General features: G+C 40.6%; 2 protein-coding genes and 1 long non-coding RNA gene across 5 annotated transcripts; 1 reads left to right on the top strand and 2 right to left on the bottom strand.

Annotated features, from left to right (window-relative positions):
- Positions 1–977: 977 nt before the first annotated feature.
- On the bottom strand, positions 978–3,729 carry LOC120951955 (lipase member H-like). Its single transcript, XM_040370980.2, has 2 exons — positions 2,846–3,729; positions 978–2,758 (listed from the first exon to the last, which is right to left on the bottom strand). Exons 1-2 carry the CDS (start codon positions 2,892–2,894, stop codon positions 1,611–1,613), a joined length of 1,197 nt encoding a protein of 398 aa, XP_040226914.2. The 5' UTR covers positions 2,895–3,729; the 3' UTR covers positions 978–1,610.
- A 1,825-nt stretch (positions 3,730–5,554) lies between these two features.
- Positions 5,555–15,096, bottom strand: LOC120961528 (ornithine aminotransferase, mitochondrial). Of its 3 annotated transcripts, XR_005752698.2 has the most exons (5): positions 14,337–15,096; positions 10,954–11,242; positions 9,840–10,872; positions 9,313–9,419; positions 5,555–9,188 (listed from the first exon to the last, which is right to left on the bottom strand). XR_005752698.2 is itself a non-coding variant. In XM_040385303.2 (4 exons), the coding sequence occupies exons 1-3, from the start codon at positions 14,521–14,523 to the stop codon at positions 9,888–9,890; spliced, it is 1,461 nt and encodes a 486-aa protein (XP_040241237.2). In that variant the 5' UTR covers positions 14,524–15,096; the 3' UTR covers positions 5,555–9,419; positions 9,840–9,887. The 3 variants fall into 3 exon arrangements, 2 of the variants coding, with proteins under 2 accessions (XP_040241237.2, XP_040241238.2); XM_040385303.2 differs by having other exon boundaries at positions 5,555–9,419; XM_040385304.2 differs by lacking the exons at positions 5,555–9,188; positions 9,313–9,419; positions 14,337–15,096 and adding an exon at positions 11,375–11,507 and having other exon boundaries at positions 9,730–10,872.
- Positions 11,765–14,149, top strand: LOC120961540 (uncharacterized). The gene is made up of 2 exons (XR_005752700.2): positions 11,765–13,459; positions 13,536–14,149. It is a non-coding gene; the product is annotated as an uncharacterized LOC120961540 (long non-coding RNA).
- Positions 15,097–15,493: the final 397 nt, after the last annotated feature.

Here is a 15,493-nt window from a genome sequence, read left to right as displayed (position 1 = left end):
AAACCAACTCAGGCGATGCATTTTGAGATCGACTGTAATTTTAACGGCTGGTATATCACGAAGACATGCTCCATAAATACGATCATTTTGTTTGTTGAAAGTTTCCTCCAGAGGAATCAGTTTTTCTGTCCGAAAACATAAGAGTCATTCATAGGTAACGTTTTGAACTTTGGTATAACATTTGTTTTTTTTTTCAAAAAATTCTTCAAAATGTACACTTTATTAACTTTATTAAAGAAAGGGAAGCAAAAAAAAAATAGAGGGACATGTATAGAGCAATTAAGCAACTGCTCATGATAGTACATAAAACTCCACCTAAAGAAATATATGGAAGGATCATGATGACAAAACAATGTATGCAGTGTTCAACGGCCAAAGGATGAGGGCGACGGGGGCCACGGGAAGCTACATATAGGCAAACAGTGGCAAGCGAATTGTGTAGAGCAAAAAATGCAGGGCTCAGCAAAGTCCAGGCAATGTGGTCCATCGAAACCATTTTATCGGAATTTTCTAAGATCAAACGCAATGTCGAAAAGATCGTTGAAGTCTATAAGAGGCTTCCCTTACTGAAAGTGTTGGAGAGACCTTACCTTGTGGAGGGAGGACATTCATGATCGTGAAATGAGAAGACGAATCGATTTTTACGAAGGGTTATCTTGACAGTCCGAACGGTTCTGATCTGCCATGATTGGTATTAGTTTTATTTATACTCAAAATAATTAATAGATTTCTTACATTTAGTTCCTACTTGTGTTTTTCTCCCACTTTAAGGTTATTGTTATGGATTACTGTACTGTAAACTTTACTGCTACGAATTTTTGTTTATATGCTACTATTTATCGAATTTTACCTGCGCTGGGCATTTAGTGTTTCCTCAAGCCGGTTGCAACTGTTCTTCCCCACGGAACGTGTGTGTGTTTTTGTTTCAATAGTATGCATGCAATTGAAGTTCAATTAGTGATCAAAATTAGTAAGAGTACTTTTTAGCATTTATTGTTCAAATAACTTTTCAAAATTCACACCTTAGGAAAAAAGTCAAGTACAGTACAATAGTGCAATCAGCTTGTCTTTATAAAAATTGTATTTTCCGCGAATCATGTCTATTTGGGCCACAGAGGTTGAGAACCACTGCTCAGTGGCTATGCAAACCCCAGCAATTAAATATTCTATATTTAAATATTTATAAATATTTATCCTCTCTACCTACAAATTTCATAATCGGTTTGTTTAGTAGAATTGTATTATTTTCGATCACAATTACAACATCGAGATCATGAACCGCTCTCCATTATGACCGATTAAGTGAATTATTACGATGATTCCGAATTAATTTCTTTGAAAATCATGTTGCGTGTCATATGTCTTCTCTTTCGTGATCGTGAACTACAATAATCAGCGCAACCATGGGCTAGTTTAACGTATTTCGATGAAATAATCTCAACGTACCCCATGCAAAGGGCACGTAAACATTCCCCACTCGGCGTAATCTTCTCCGTTTGTTGGTATTTCCACTTTGGTCATATGAGTGTCGGGCACGATTGAAAAGCATTCGACGTACATCACTCAGATGGGTTGTGTGTTTTTTGGTATATGTTGTGTTTTAGCTTCGATTAAGCGATCCGTATGTACGTCGATGCGAGTGAAAGCAGCAGAAGGATCCAGGAGGCGCTTCGTCGCAATTCCACCGTTCCGCTGCGAAGGAATGGCTCGTTCGGGGCGGTCGAGATGTAATACACGCCTGCCGGTTTCGACGACTTCCAGATCATTCCGCCCAGCACCGTTCGATCGGTGGAACAGGTCGGCCCAAGGTTCGCGATACCATCGCACCGCCGGGCGTAATAGTTGCTTATCTTGAGCGATTCCTTGAAAAAGTCCACCGCGCGTTGATGGCTGCAAGTAAGGCTGAATCCGCAGCCCGGCTGTCGAACACCGCCGTTAGGATAGTAGTCGGCCTGGCCAATGTTGCTGAAGAAGCCCAACGCTTTGCCGTTCGTGTGTATAATCTCCACGTACTGTGCATCGTCGGCCGACAGCCGCTCGTCCGGTTTCTTCAGCCGAAACAGTGGCGAGGCGGGATCGAGCCCGACGATGTAACCGATCTTACCCGATCGTACCCGTTTCGCCGCAATTCCCGCAATGTGTGCCCCCAGACTGTGCCCGATGATGCCGATCTGGTTGATGTCCTGGCCGAGCCCGGCCACGAGATTGTCGATCAGTGCCGCCACCAGGTTGGCCACCTTCGGCACACGGTAGCGGGCGACCGGGTAGAGCAGCGTGCTGGCACCCTGCTCCCAATCCACGGCAATTACGTTCTTGTTTTCTTGGGCCAGCAGCGCTTTGGCGAGCGGGTCAATGACGACGGATTCCGAACTGCCGAGCCACCCGTGCACCAGGATGGCTGTGGGCAGGGTGCGCTTGTAACCGGCGGCAACGATCGAACTCAACCCATTAAAGTGGAACTCGTGGCGATCTGCCGTATCGTTCGCCCGGTACAGATAGCACTGCACGTACTTGGTGGCCTCGTAATAGCTGGCATTGCTCTTGCACTCTTGCACATCCATGCGCGTCATCGTGACAAACTCGCCGGCCTTGTTCGGGATCTGTACGGTCGGTACGGGATCGCCTAGGTCCGACCGCACCACGACCGGTTTGGGGATGAGCGACTCGCCGTCGTTATCGCGCTCGTACTCCATGTCATCCAGATCGGGATCATCTATCGCTGTCGCACCGTTGCTGCTCTGCCCACTGCTGCTGGTTGCTGTCGAAATGCAACACGCGCGTAATGTAATACTGTTTTACCAAACACCAAAAACCCAACGCCAAACCCACTACCCGTTTTACTCACCATGGAATCCTACCAAAAGCGCCAACAGTAGCATATAGTGCGGCTTCATTTCACTGCCGAGCGAATCGAGGGGACAGTCACGGAAACAGTCACGGCAGTGCGGATGGTGCGGATGATGATGATGATGCACCTGTACAGATCACTCGCCACGCGATAACTAACGTGCCTTTCGGATTCAACGTGACCTGAAGTCGGCGATCGGCGTCTTGACGGTTTACGATCATGAATGGACGGAATGGTAAGTTCGTGGAATGTAACCGTGAAAGTGATGCTGCAGTGATCTGCATATGAACTTTCATCAATGATGATCAATGATCGTTCGATCTTATTGTAAAAACTGTGCAATTTTACTTGTAAATACAGCTCCATTAATCAAACAAAATATTTAAACAAATACAATGCATTCACTGATCACGTTACACACAATCGTCTGTTACGAAAGGCATAATCAGTCATTAACTTCCCATTTTTTCTCTCGTACTGTCTAGTAACTTATCAATTCAAAGATTGTTCACATTTTACCAGATTTTATTTTTTTGTTTTACATGGTTTAGTAAGATCGTGTGCCAGAAGATCATCATAGCATCCCGTCACCCATACACTGCACGTTTCATCTGAATCATCTGTGTGTTGGCCCGCGTCGTCGTATGATGCGGGTTGGTCTGGTGTGGGTTATTTTTGTCATGTGTAGGTTTCGCGAGTAGCTTGAAAGTAGAAAAAAAAGAAATGCTCAAAGCTTAACCTGTTTGGACGGTTGGAATTTCCTGAGCATGAATATAAAGTTTATTCGAAAAAAAGCTGAACATCCAATGCTGTTGTTGCTTTCATCCGACCCTTCGTTATGGTAGGTCAAATTGTAAAGTTTGGAGGATCAGGTCGATTGGAATACACATTGCGAATTTCCCAATGTTACAGTATTTCCCCAACGCCAACGACGTAAAGTTCAAACAAAATTACCAAAAACAAAAAAAACACAAATGTAGTTTGCGGCATGATCATCGTGATCATGCTACTGTAAATGATGATGGTCAAGGTAGTTAACTTAAGCTTAAGTAATGACATAAACTAAAGGCATATTTTAAAGGGAATCGATTGCCGCACGGTTTTGTTGCTGGCTGGAAATCCTTCCTGTGTACACGGTTTTATTGCGGGAATTTAATTTAATTGCTTTTCTTCTTTCTAACGTAACAACCAATCAGGCACTACATACAAGAGTTTCGTTCGTATCGCGTTCCGGAAGTTTCAGCAACCGGATTGACGGTTTAGATGCGAAAATTTTCGATTTTGCCTATGATACCTACAGTTTTTGTAAATTTGTTCTTTTTGAGGTAGCGTGGCGGCAGCTGACCATAGCAAGAACATCGTGTATAACATGTTTGATCATTTATCACTTTCTTGGATCGAGTTGTTCTTCGTAGATCGATTGAGAATTGGATCGTAGATCGTTATCATCTTCAACACGTTGATGACGATGACGGTGGGAGCGCTTTGGTGGTTTTGATTTTGAGCTACTACTATATATGGTCTATCGTCTATGGAAATTATTCACCTAAATCATCTGCCATTGTACAGCACATAAGTTTGTTTTGGATTTGAATTGCAAGTAGCCTCTTAGAACGCAAGACGGAGATAGTTTACCAAAATCTATTGAAAGGAAAAGCTGGTGCTCAATCAATAAGTTCTACACAACTACATTCTTAGGCTCCCAGCATTCCCAGTACCAGCTTTCCTAGTCTACAACAGTGCAACGCTATTGTGTTAATGACGAGAAAGAGCAATTCGCATCAGAGATCGCGTGTTGTTACTTAATTGTTCATGATAGAAGATGATCTAATAGGCGCTTCATTTAAATTGAAGCGCCGACGTGCTTTTTAAGATTCTCGATAAAACAGTTACGTCCATCAAATTATTTGTCTTATGTGTACCTTTAATGATGCGTTTTAACCCTTTTTAAATTTCGTTTGTTTTTGTTTATTAGCGTTGATTAGTCGTTGTTGTAATAATCTTTACAATATTTGAATAACCAATTCACAAAGCCATACAACAGTTTAATTTGAAAACCTTTTATTTGTAGCTTTAATCATTCCAGATGTTACTGTCGAGAGAATTTCTCCAACAAACAACGGTCAATATGTACAGTGGCGGACACCTAAAGTCGGACACCTCATAGTTTAACCTATTATCTAACTTTACGGCACCATGGACAGTTCCGTAGACCGCTTATCGGAAAAATGTCTTCACACGTCTTTGATGACATTCTTTAACTATGCACATGCAAAAAATCAGACCGATATCTTTTAAAATATCGGAACACCATTCATAAATGTGGTAAAAGGTATGAAATTTATGCGATCCACTGAAAGTTGGACAGTGCTCATTTCATAGTGAAATGACCACGTAGCATGCCAATATTAGCTTATATGAAGCTAAAATCATTTGATATCAGTTAGTACAGGTCAATAGACTAGTTTGGGTAGTCATCTGCGTTTTAGATAGCCTAGGTCATGCGCCCTACGGTCCGGATTAACCAATTTAAATATCAGAGTAGCTTTAAAGAGGGAATTATTGTTTTTTTTCATAATTTTAAATTTATTAGATCTTGTAGAAGTATCAGAAATGGAGTTATAAAGACAGTTTTGTCAGCATAATAAAGACAGTTCTACATAATACCTTAATTCATACAAATAAAAGACGAGAAACATATGAATGTTAAAGAAATATTTGGTTACAACCATGTGGTGAAGTCTTCAATAGCATCCATTTTTGCGGTTTATTGATACAAACAATAATGATTCATGTTTGAGACATCGAGCTTAAGACTACGCGAACATATTCAATGGATAAGACAACGAAACAAAATGGCGAAACAGAAGACCGCGTCAGAGCTATCGGTTGTAACAAATTTATAACGATAGGCTTTACTCTAGTAAGAAAATGACATTTTGTTCAAAGTTTAAGGCAAACAGTCAAGGAATTCTTAAAATATTATTTTTGATTCAGAATGTATGCATCAATAAAGCAAAAAACAATAGTTTTGATGCATAAAATGTCGCGCAGGCTGTTAAAATCTAGAAGGAATATTCATGCTCAAACCGTTGATGCTTGTTAGGGTATCTAGAAAGTTATGGGGATGCATAGGCGCTTATGGCACTAAGCCTTATTCATTACCTTGCTAAAGAGAGATACGATTCTTATTATTAACATGCTCAAACATGCTCAGTAACCAAGCCCGGAACAAAAATGGTCAACCAATTTGAAGCAGTAGTTATTCTATCTAAATAGTGAACAACGGCATTGAGGCAATTAAGTCTTCAATGACAGGCTAGGCAGTAATTCTTCACTATTTCATACATTCATGATACTTCTAAATGATTAAGTAACTCTAAGATTATGAAAAATTTTAACATTCTCTATAAAATTACTATAAAGGCGTCCCCCGAGTTACGACCTCCTCGAGTTACGACGATTCGCAGATACGACGATTTTGATTTTGACAGTTAAAAGTTGTCATTGACAAGAAATATAGAAACTTTAGGTTCAGGGACAACTAAATACACATCATATATACAAACGGTTACATTTCATACATACTTTCATTACGTACTGCAGTCTATATATTCATAACATTTTCCACCTCGTTCCTTCACATTTATTGACATATTTATTAAGATGGCAAATCCCTTAATATGGCAAATCCCAATTCAGAAACAGAGGGATGTTAAAAAATAAAAATAATAAGCAGAATAATAAGCAATAACCATACAACCGCATACAAAACAAACAAACAGAACAACTATTCTCTTACCTCACAAAAATAATAATAATAATAATTCATTCATAAAAAAAACCAGCACAGCCCACAAACACAAACGAAAAAAAAAAGAAAAAAAAGATTTAAATTTAATTTAATGAAAGACCATGAAAGGGGAACCTAATGGAAAAATCGCTTAGAAATAATAAACCGAATCTAGCCCGGTATAACGTAGTAAAAATACAATACAATACAAAAAAAAATTATAATAATAATAATGAACGGAGGAAATAACGGAAAAAAGACTAAGTAACTAACGACATAATATAAACCAACCTGGACAAAAAAAGGAGACATGGATGACAGTCCACTCCCAAACTCAGATGGTACGCCTCTGATTATACCTCCCAAAAAGAGAGTATAGGAGGATGTAACCCATCAACCTAAACAGAAGAAGAAGAAGAAGACAAGAAATTGATGTATTTTTTAGAATATCTGCGCTGATAACCGTTATACACACATTTCCAAAGATTCCACAACTACCCTATCTTGAATATCTATATTGTGTACGGTTTTAAAAATATATTATTATTATGTTATTACATTATCGAACATTATTTTAAATAAAATACACGATATCATAGATTCCAACTCTTCAACATCAGTTATATATTTTATATTCACAGATATTCGACATACGACTTTTTCGACTTACGCCTTGTTTTGGGACATTTTTTCGGTCTCAAATACAGTCGTATCTCGGGGGACACCTGTACTACTTCTTTTGGAACCTTGCAGAAACGGTATTTGGCTGAATGAGGCCATAATAGAGCGCTTCGCTTAGGTTACGCAGATGACAACTGAAAATAGTCGATGGGCCTTTAAAAACTGATATCAAATGATTTTAGCATCATATAGCTTCTTCTTCCTCTTTTGGCTCAACAACCGTTGTCGGTCAAGGCCTGCCTAAATCACCAACTATACCACTTACTTCTGGGCTTGGCTTTCAGTGACTTATTGATCGATCCCCCCCATAGCAGGCTAGTCAGTCCTCGCCTACGTATGGCGGCACGGTCCATTTGGGGCTTGAACCCATAACGGGCATGTTATTAAGTCGTACGAGTTGACGACTGTACTACGAGACCGGCCCATTATATAGCTAATACTGGCAAATTACGTGATCATTTCACTATGAAATGAAGACTCCGACTTTTAGTCGGATAATAAATTTCATACCTTCTACCACATTTATGAATGGTGTTCTGATATTTTAAAAGATATCGGTCTGATTTTTTGCATGTGCATAGCTAAAAAGTGTCCTCAAAGACGTGTGAAGAAAGTTTTCCGATAAGCGGTCTACGGAACTGTCCAGGGTGCCGCAAAATCAGATAATAGGTTAAACTATGAGGTGTCCGACTTTAGGTGGCCGCCACTGTATAAGATGCCAGAGAACAACACAAATATGGACAGTTTTATAGTCGGTTGAATGTGAATATTTGACCGGATCGTGTTTCTACGCTATTCTTCGCAGAGTAAAACGTAATAATAACCTAATCACCACGTTTTGCAAGGTTTTGCAATGTTTGGACATGTTTACTACAAGAGCGATTCTCAATCGCGGGGCAATTAATTGAACATTGCAAACCATCATCTGCTTAATTCAGCTGCTCAGCCTACTTAACAAATTTACAGAAACGTTAGTAACGGAAAACGGGGCAACATAGAAATCCTTTATCAAGGATTATTTTACAGGAAAGGTGAATTTACAAACTCAAAATTTATTCTTTGGAGTGTTTCAACAACATGTAATGTTATAAGTTTATATACAACAATAAAAAATAATTATGATGCCATTTTAGCACTTCGAAAATAAGCTTTCAGTAATGTCGCAGGGATGCGTGAAGGGTTTAGATGGTTTATTTTCAAAGTTATAGTATTTTTATAGTATTTTTGTTAATATAAAAAAATATAAACATTCTTATATTTGTATTTGTCCACAACATAAATGTAGCTGGAAAAGATCCGATTCTGTCGATGTTTTGAAAGTGTTTTTATTTTAAAAGTACAGTTTTGAAACAATTTGCAGGATCGAAAGATAGAGAGAGAACATATATCTTCGCGTGTGCAAAAGCTTTGGTCATTACTTAAGCGCTGTTGTTGTGGGCAACACGTGAAAGATCAACGCTTATTTACAGGTTTTCTTTACATTAATGCGTTAATATGATGCCTTGTAGCAATTTTAATCCATACTTAAATAGTAAAAGCATAGAAAAAAGAAAAAATAATTGTGTTTCTTGGAAAATTAAAACAAATAGTCATAAAACTGCATAACATGCTCATTTTGCCCCGTTTTCCCTTACATATAATAAGCTCGTTCGAAAATCGATTCCTATCTGGACCCAACTATTTCCATACCTTTTTTTCTTTATTCTATATATATATATTTACTTTGAGCTAATTGATGTCATTAGCCTCTTTAAATCAGTACATAAAATCTTATCTTAAAATCTAACGTTCTTCTTTACAAGCCTCTCATACCATGAATTGTGAATATCCTGTAATTTACTTCTCTTTACATTTAAATACCGCGATCTGAAAAGAGTGGTAAAATAGAAATAACTCAATATAACCAACGTTTCTTTGTACCAAACACAAAGTGACGCCTATTCGAGTTGTGAATCGAAAGGCTATTTCATTGGGAGGTGCGAGTTCTCACCCACGCCATTGCTATGACTACGGGTTAGATTCCATCGGACGTTTTGCAGGTGGAATCAATGGTGGATTAACACGAATTTAAGCCTTTCTGAAGTGTCGGATGAGAAGCTGTATGGGGAATTTAAAAAAAAAACAGAGAAGAATTGAGAAGAAGATTAACTGTGAGTGGGAGATCGGTTGTTGTGGTCGGGGCACTTCGACTTAATCTTAATCCGTCACTCGGTGGAATGGTTAGCTAAATTCCATTCATATTACATGTTTTAAATTCATGGAACATCTTTCAAAACTCGAGGCAAGAAAAAGATATTCTAAAACATTGTTGTTTTGTGATGTTTCGATTTACTCGTTCAACATTAGCCAAAACAATATTGAACGATTCCATGATTCCATGTAATGTGTAGACATTAAAGATTGTGAGTTGTTTGTTTAATTTTCATTTAAACTTAATTTTATTATGGCTTATCTTACATCTCTAAACAATATCATATGAGCTCTATCTTTGTTGTGTATGAAAGCAATGAAACGAACCTCTATAAATGTTTCATGACGCGATCCTCCTGTTATTTCCGAGCACGATTACTTTTGCACAAACGACATAATTGTCGTTTTGATAATGTGCAAACAATCCTCCAGCTGCTCCTGGTTGATCGTCAAAGGAGGCGCGAACCGTATAATGTCCCCATGCGTAGGTTTTGCAATCAATCCATTTTCCTTCAACCGCAAACACACTTCCCACGCATCAAAGTTAGGATTGATAACGATCGCGTTCAACAGCCCCTTGCCACGTACGATTGACACGACGTCCGTGGGCAGCTCGCGCAACGAGCTGCGCAACAGCTGACCCATACGTTCAGCGTTTTCGGAAAGTTTTTCCTCCACCAGCACTTGCAGCGCAGCGATGGCCACCTTACAACCGAGCGGATTGCCTCCGTACGTTGAGCCGTGCTCGCCTGGTTGAATGCACAGCATTACCGGATCGTTGGCAAGAACAGCCGACACGGGATACACGCCACCGGAGAGAGCCTTGCCGAGGATGAGAATGTCCGGCTTCACGTCCTCGTGATCGACGGCCAGCATGCGTCCCGTACGGGCCAAGCCCGTCTGTACCTCATCCGCAATAAACAGCACGTTGTACTTGGAGCAAAGCTCGCGCACCTTGCGCAGGTAGCCTTCGTCCGGCACGACTACACCCGCCTCGCCCTGTATCGGCTCCACCATAAACGCACACACGTGCTGGTCCTGCAAGGCTTTCTCGAGAGCGGCTGTGTCATTGTACGGTATCAGCTCGAACCCAGGCATGAACGGTCCGAACCCGGCGTAGCTGCTAGGATCGTTCGACGACGACACGGCGGCCAGCGTGCGGCCCCAGAAGTTGCCCTCGGCGAAGATGATTTTGGCCTTGTTTTCGGGAATCTGTTTCACCTTATAGCCCCACTTGCGGGCCAGCTTGCAGGCCGTCTCGCCTCCCTCGACGCCCGTATTCATCGGCAGCACCTTGTCGTAGCCGAACAGATTGGTCACAAACTGTTCATACTCGCCAAGCACGTTCGAGTAGAAAGCTCTGCAAGGAAGGAAACGAGTGCATTGTAGTGCATGAGGTACGTACGCCCAAAACACAGTGAAAGTGCAATCGAATGCTTACCTCGAGGTAAGAGTCAACACTTGTGCCTGTTCCGTTAAGGCTTGCACGATCTTTGGATGACAGTGGCCCTGGTTGACGGCAGAGTATGCGCTCAGGAAGTCGTAGTACCGCTTGCCTTCGACGTCCCAAACGTACACACCTTCTCCCCGGGCCAGTGCCACCGGCAGTGGATGGTAGTTGTGCGCTCCGAACTTGTCCTCGCGATCGAACACGGCTTGGGATTTTGGTTGGGCTTTCAGCGCCGTAGCTGCGTGACCGTATCCGTTCTTTGCCATTCCGTTGATATTTGCTAAAATGAAGAAAACGCACAAAATTAAACAGGAGAAATTGTTTGTTTGTTAAGATGAGTAAACGATTCAACTATTGCAAGAAACCCAAAAATTGCATCGCTCTTAGAGAGACGGTGATAAATCGTACTTACTCTCACGATCGATCACAGAAATAAAAACCCCCGTTTCAAACAAAGCTCCAAGTATAACAACACAATTACAATAATAAAAAGTGCAAACACTATTCGCTTCTTGCTATTGCAAACCCCTTCTGTGCGATCCGGAATTTGCAGAGTGAATGGGTGTAAAAGCAAGCGCCAACAGCACGAGACACTTCACTTATGAACTATCGAAACCAAGGACAAATCAATTAGTGATTGATAAGATTATAATGATGGACCGTGAAGTGTTCGCGTTCGAGGGACAGTGAGATCTCTCGTTGTGATGATCGTCTTGCATGCACATACAACAATATTTGCGTAAAACCATGGCAACAGTGTGTGTTAGTTAGAGTTTTCTTTGTGCGGAACACGGAACGAAACGATCATTGGGAAATTTTACACATGCGTTCGCGCTCTGAACCGCGGCTATTTATGACATTGCTAACAAAAGATGGGTTCCACTTTCTTTTTTTTTTTAATATTGTGAGTTTGTCGACTATAAATAGTCTAAAAGCAAACCACGGTTGAGGTACAAGATGAGAGAGTACGAAAGGAAAAAAAAAACAAAATCAAATGAAAGCGTTCTAGCTTTCTGTGCCTATTTTATACCCCGTAAAAATGAAATGAATGAAAATTTCTAACAATTTTCTGCTACGCTCAGGATCAGGAGTTTCCTTGAAATAAGTTTAGCGGTCCATTCAACAAGACGATCTGCTAGAAAGTATTAGCAGGACGGGTAGAACAAGGCAAAGATTGTTCTGTTGATTGTATTCGGTTGTTGATTCGGTACAATTAGCATTTATTAGATGTTTATCTATGTTCTTATAGAGATATTCAAGTGAAAGTGAACGTATAATATTGTGTTTGATGATATAATATACTCAATAAAATATTAATAGATTAATAGAGCCTTTCTAGCCTCGGCCTTATATACCTTTACAGGAGTAACCATGAGCTGCTTATTTCGATTCTTCTTCTTCTTCATTGGCACAACAACCGTTGTCGGTCAAGGCCTCCCTTTACCACCACTAGTGGGCTTAGCTTTCAGTCAGTGTCTTACTGGTTTACACATAGCAGGATAGTCAGTCCTACTATGGGGGCACGGTCTATTCGGGGCTTGAACCCATGACGGGCATTTTGTTAAGTCGTACGAGTTGACGACTGTACCACCAGACCGGCTATTTCGATTACTGAATATTAAATGATAAACATAAATACTGCCTAAAAAAGCATGTAAAAACGCTCCAATTTGGGTGTTTCACAATCAAAAGCTGAGAGCATCTCCTAAACAAGCTCAAAACTGCAGATAAGCAATTTCTTCCCCTGAGGCAGGGGTCTCCAAACTACGACATGCGCCCCGCTTGTTGACGTTGTAAGGGTTAAAATAAATAGCATATTATTTTTATTATTAATATGTCGTTACAAAAATTAAGCTACAATAAAAGAAATTATCAGATTTTTTTTTGCAGCATTCTTGAACACATAATTTTGCTCAGGTCGAAATCAGACAGTATGGTAATCAATCGAGCCTCTCCAACATAGGGCTGACTAACTTCCATTGAATGATCAGGCGAAAGAACACCGTTGGAGCCAAAGCCTCTCTAAACTATTCCATTGAATGATTTAATAGGTTACAGATAGCAATCCAGCTAGTTGCATTTATGTGCCAACCCAGCAAAAGTCCGCCAAATCAATAATAATATGTATTTTAAAAAGTGGTTCATGTAAGTTTAATTGTAAAAAAAATAAGTATACCGACTACCTTTGAAATCATTATCAGTAAACAGCTCAGTAACTGGTTCGCAACTATCGCGAGTGATAAGCAATCTGGTACAACTGCTATTGCGTATTTTATTACTAAACTCTAGTCCCTTCTCTATCAAAGCGTAGAATAAATAGTCCAGCCGCCCTTTTGTGGCGATCCGTTTTAATCGCAATTAATTATTCCCTGTGCGAGTGCGAACAGCCTTTTGCTTTCCATATTTTACTGCCAGCTACTGACGTCATTACGTTTTCGGTATCACGTCTCGCCAGATGAACCGCAAAACCTCTGTAACGGAAAGGTCCCATCTCCAGGTCAGTATGCTTTTATAAGGTTTTTTTTTAAGAAATATTACACTACTTAACAAAAACCATTACGCTATCGCAAAAGGTACCCGCTTCCGGCACCGACGTCGTTGCCACGTGCGCAGCAAATTAAATTTTCATCTTGAATGATTGCGGTTTTAGCTTCCAAAACAACCACCGTTGGGGCGTACGTCATGATCGAAGGAGGCTTATGACCGTCCAAATGCTTGGACCAAACGATAGACAACCGGTTTTCAGTAGAACAATGGTAGGCAAAAACAGCGGGTTCAGCGCAGTGTTTTTTTAATGTTTTATCAACACAGCAGTGCGAACAGTATTGATAAGGAGCCGTGCGAAAATCAGTTCGCAGGGGTCCTTCGCTATAAATACTTCCATGATAATGGGCCCAGACAATGTCAGCCTTGCCAGATTAGTGAAGGATGTTTATGAAAGGCTAGACATGTTTTTACTCCCATCAGGCGATTTCGATCCAATGCCCACGCGCATGCGATTCCAGATTGTCACTAAATGCCTCGGCAGATTCAGCGTTACAGGGGTGAAGGAATTATTCAAGATCGTGGCCACAATCAATCGATCAAGGAAAGGACACGTCACTTTCTAAATCACGATGAAGTAACACTGATATTCCATGTAACTTGTAATTTGTTGTCATATATTGGAATAACTCTTCTACTTGAACATACTAGTTTTATTATGATTCTTACCAAAAATCATACAACCCAATCAAACAACAACAACAACAACAACAACCCTCCTGCTAAACCGGTTCCAGTAAGGTGAATAGTGATTGTTGTTCTTTCTTTTCCTTATTTTCCAAATTCTTATGCGAATACCATTTTACACACGCATTAAAAAAAACACTTACCGAGTCCATACTTGTTGCGGCCAGTCAACAATGCGTGATGATTGTTCATAGGCACCACTGTCCGTGCAGACGATGAACTTTGACGAAGTCCTGATGCTGGCATGGGAGATTGTGTTGAGAAGAGTGGTACCAGCAGTTTGTCGAACTGCTTGGTCAACAAATCAGACTTGCTCACTTGACGCAACATTATGCACACTTTAATCGTTTCACCGGCACACTACGATCTGCGTACACGACACCTGATTTATACGTTGCTTGATCTACGCACACACGAATGGCAAATGGCAAGCTGCTACCGGTTGAATTGTTTCTCCGCCGTAGGTCACTTGTTTCAGACACACTTGCGCCGTGTTTCACTTCCCGTGTTGAACTGATCGTTCCACGCTGATGCGGCGTCTACCATATGTACAAGACGGGCCCCCGAATTTCCATACACACCACACACGCTCATTATCAGTACACAAAGCAACAGCCGGGATTTGCCGTCGCAAAAAGGGTAGAAAAAAAGGTAACCAAACTTATCGCACCGGGAGATGACTGATTACTCTTTTGAAGGAACGGTTTAACACTGCACCCGTATGCCCGGACACTACTGCCAGGGGCCATAAACTTGCGGCCTGTGGGTTCTTCGTCACTAAGCTCGTATTGCATCGATAGCATTGTTGTCCCACCGACTTGTTCCCATTACCTGTACACGCACCTTGCCACAGGGTATGACGATTTGGGCACCAGAAATCGGTTGCTGCGTTGTTGCTTAGCGACAATGAATTCGCTGATAACGCACGCTGCCTGTTTGAGTAGATGACGCATGGATCGATCTGAACGCGTTACGATGATAGGGTATCATTGTGTAAACGATCGTTATTTAGAACAATAATAGCCAAGCACAAATGATACTAGAAGATTCTTCACGACACCTTACCATAACACGACCTTACACGATCAAGCGAAAGCTATTGCCTTTAATTGTTTGACATATGTTTGAAAACGATAATACTTATCGTACTGTCCGTGTTAAGTTTCATCAGTATGGAGTTTGTCTACATGAATAATGATTCATGTATTTATACTTCGTTTATATTTATGTAGCAGAATTGTAATTGAAGTAAAAAAATTAAACGTAAATAAAGACAATGTTCTTAGGCATTACAGTAATG

This window comes from Anopheles coluzzii, chromosome 2, assembly GCF_943734685.1.
Source record: "Anopheles coluzzii chromosome 2, AcolN3, whole genome shotgun sequence".
Taxonomy (NCBI): Eukaryota; Metazoa; Arthropoda; class Insecta; order Diptera; family Culicidae; genus Anopheles; species Anopheles coluzzii.
The sequence above is the reverse complement of the archived record's forward strand: the minus strand, read 5'-3'. Positions and strand labels throughout refer to the sequence as shown.

Bases quoted from the DNA above. Each gene is read 5' to 3' on its own strand.
- LOC120961528 (XM_040385303.2), bottom strand. From the start codon at position 14,523: ATGTTGCGTCAAGTGAGCAAGTCTGATTTGTTGACCAAGCAGTTCGAC. The intron at 11,243-14,336 runs GTAAGTGTTTTT...TCTTCATTTTAG, and splicing joins CCGCAACAAGTATGGACTCG to CAAATATCAACGGAATGGCA. The intron at 10,873-10,953 runs GTAAGCATTCGA...CCTTCCTTGCAG, and splicing joins GTGTTGACTCTTACCTCGAG to AGCTTTCTACTCGAACGTGC.
- LOC120951955 (XM_040370980.2), bottom strand. From the start codon at position 2,894: ATGAAGCCGCACTATATGCTACTGTTGGCGCTTTTGGTAGGATTCCAT. The intron at 2,759-2,845 runs GTGAGTAAAACG...GCATTTCGACAG, and splicing joins GCTTTTGGTAGGATTCCATG to CAACCAGCAGCAGTGGGCAG.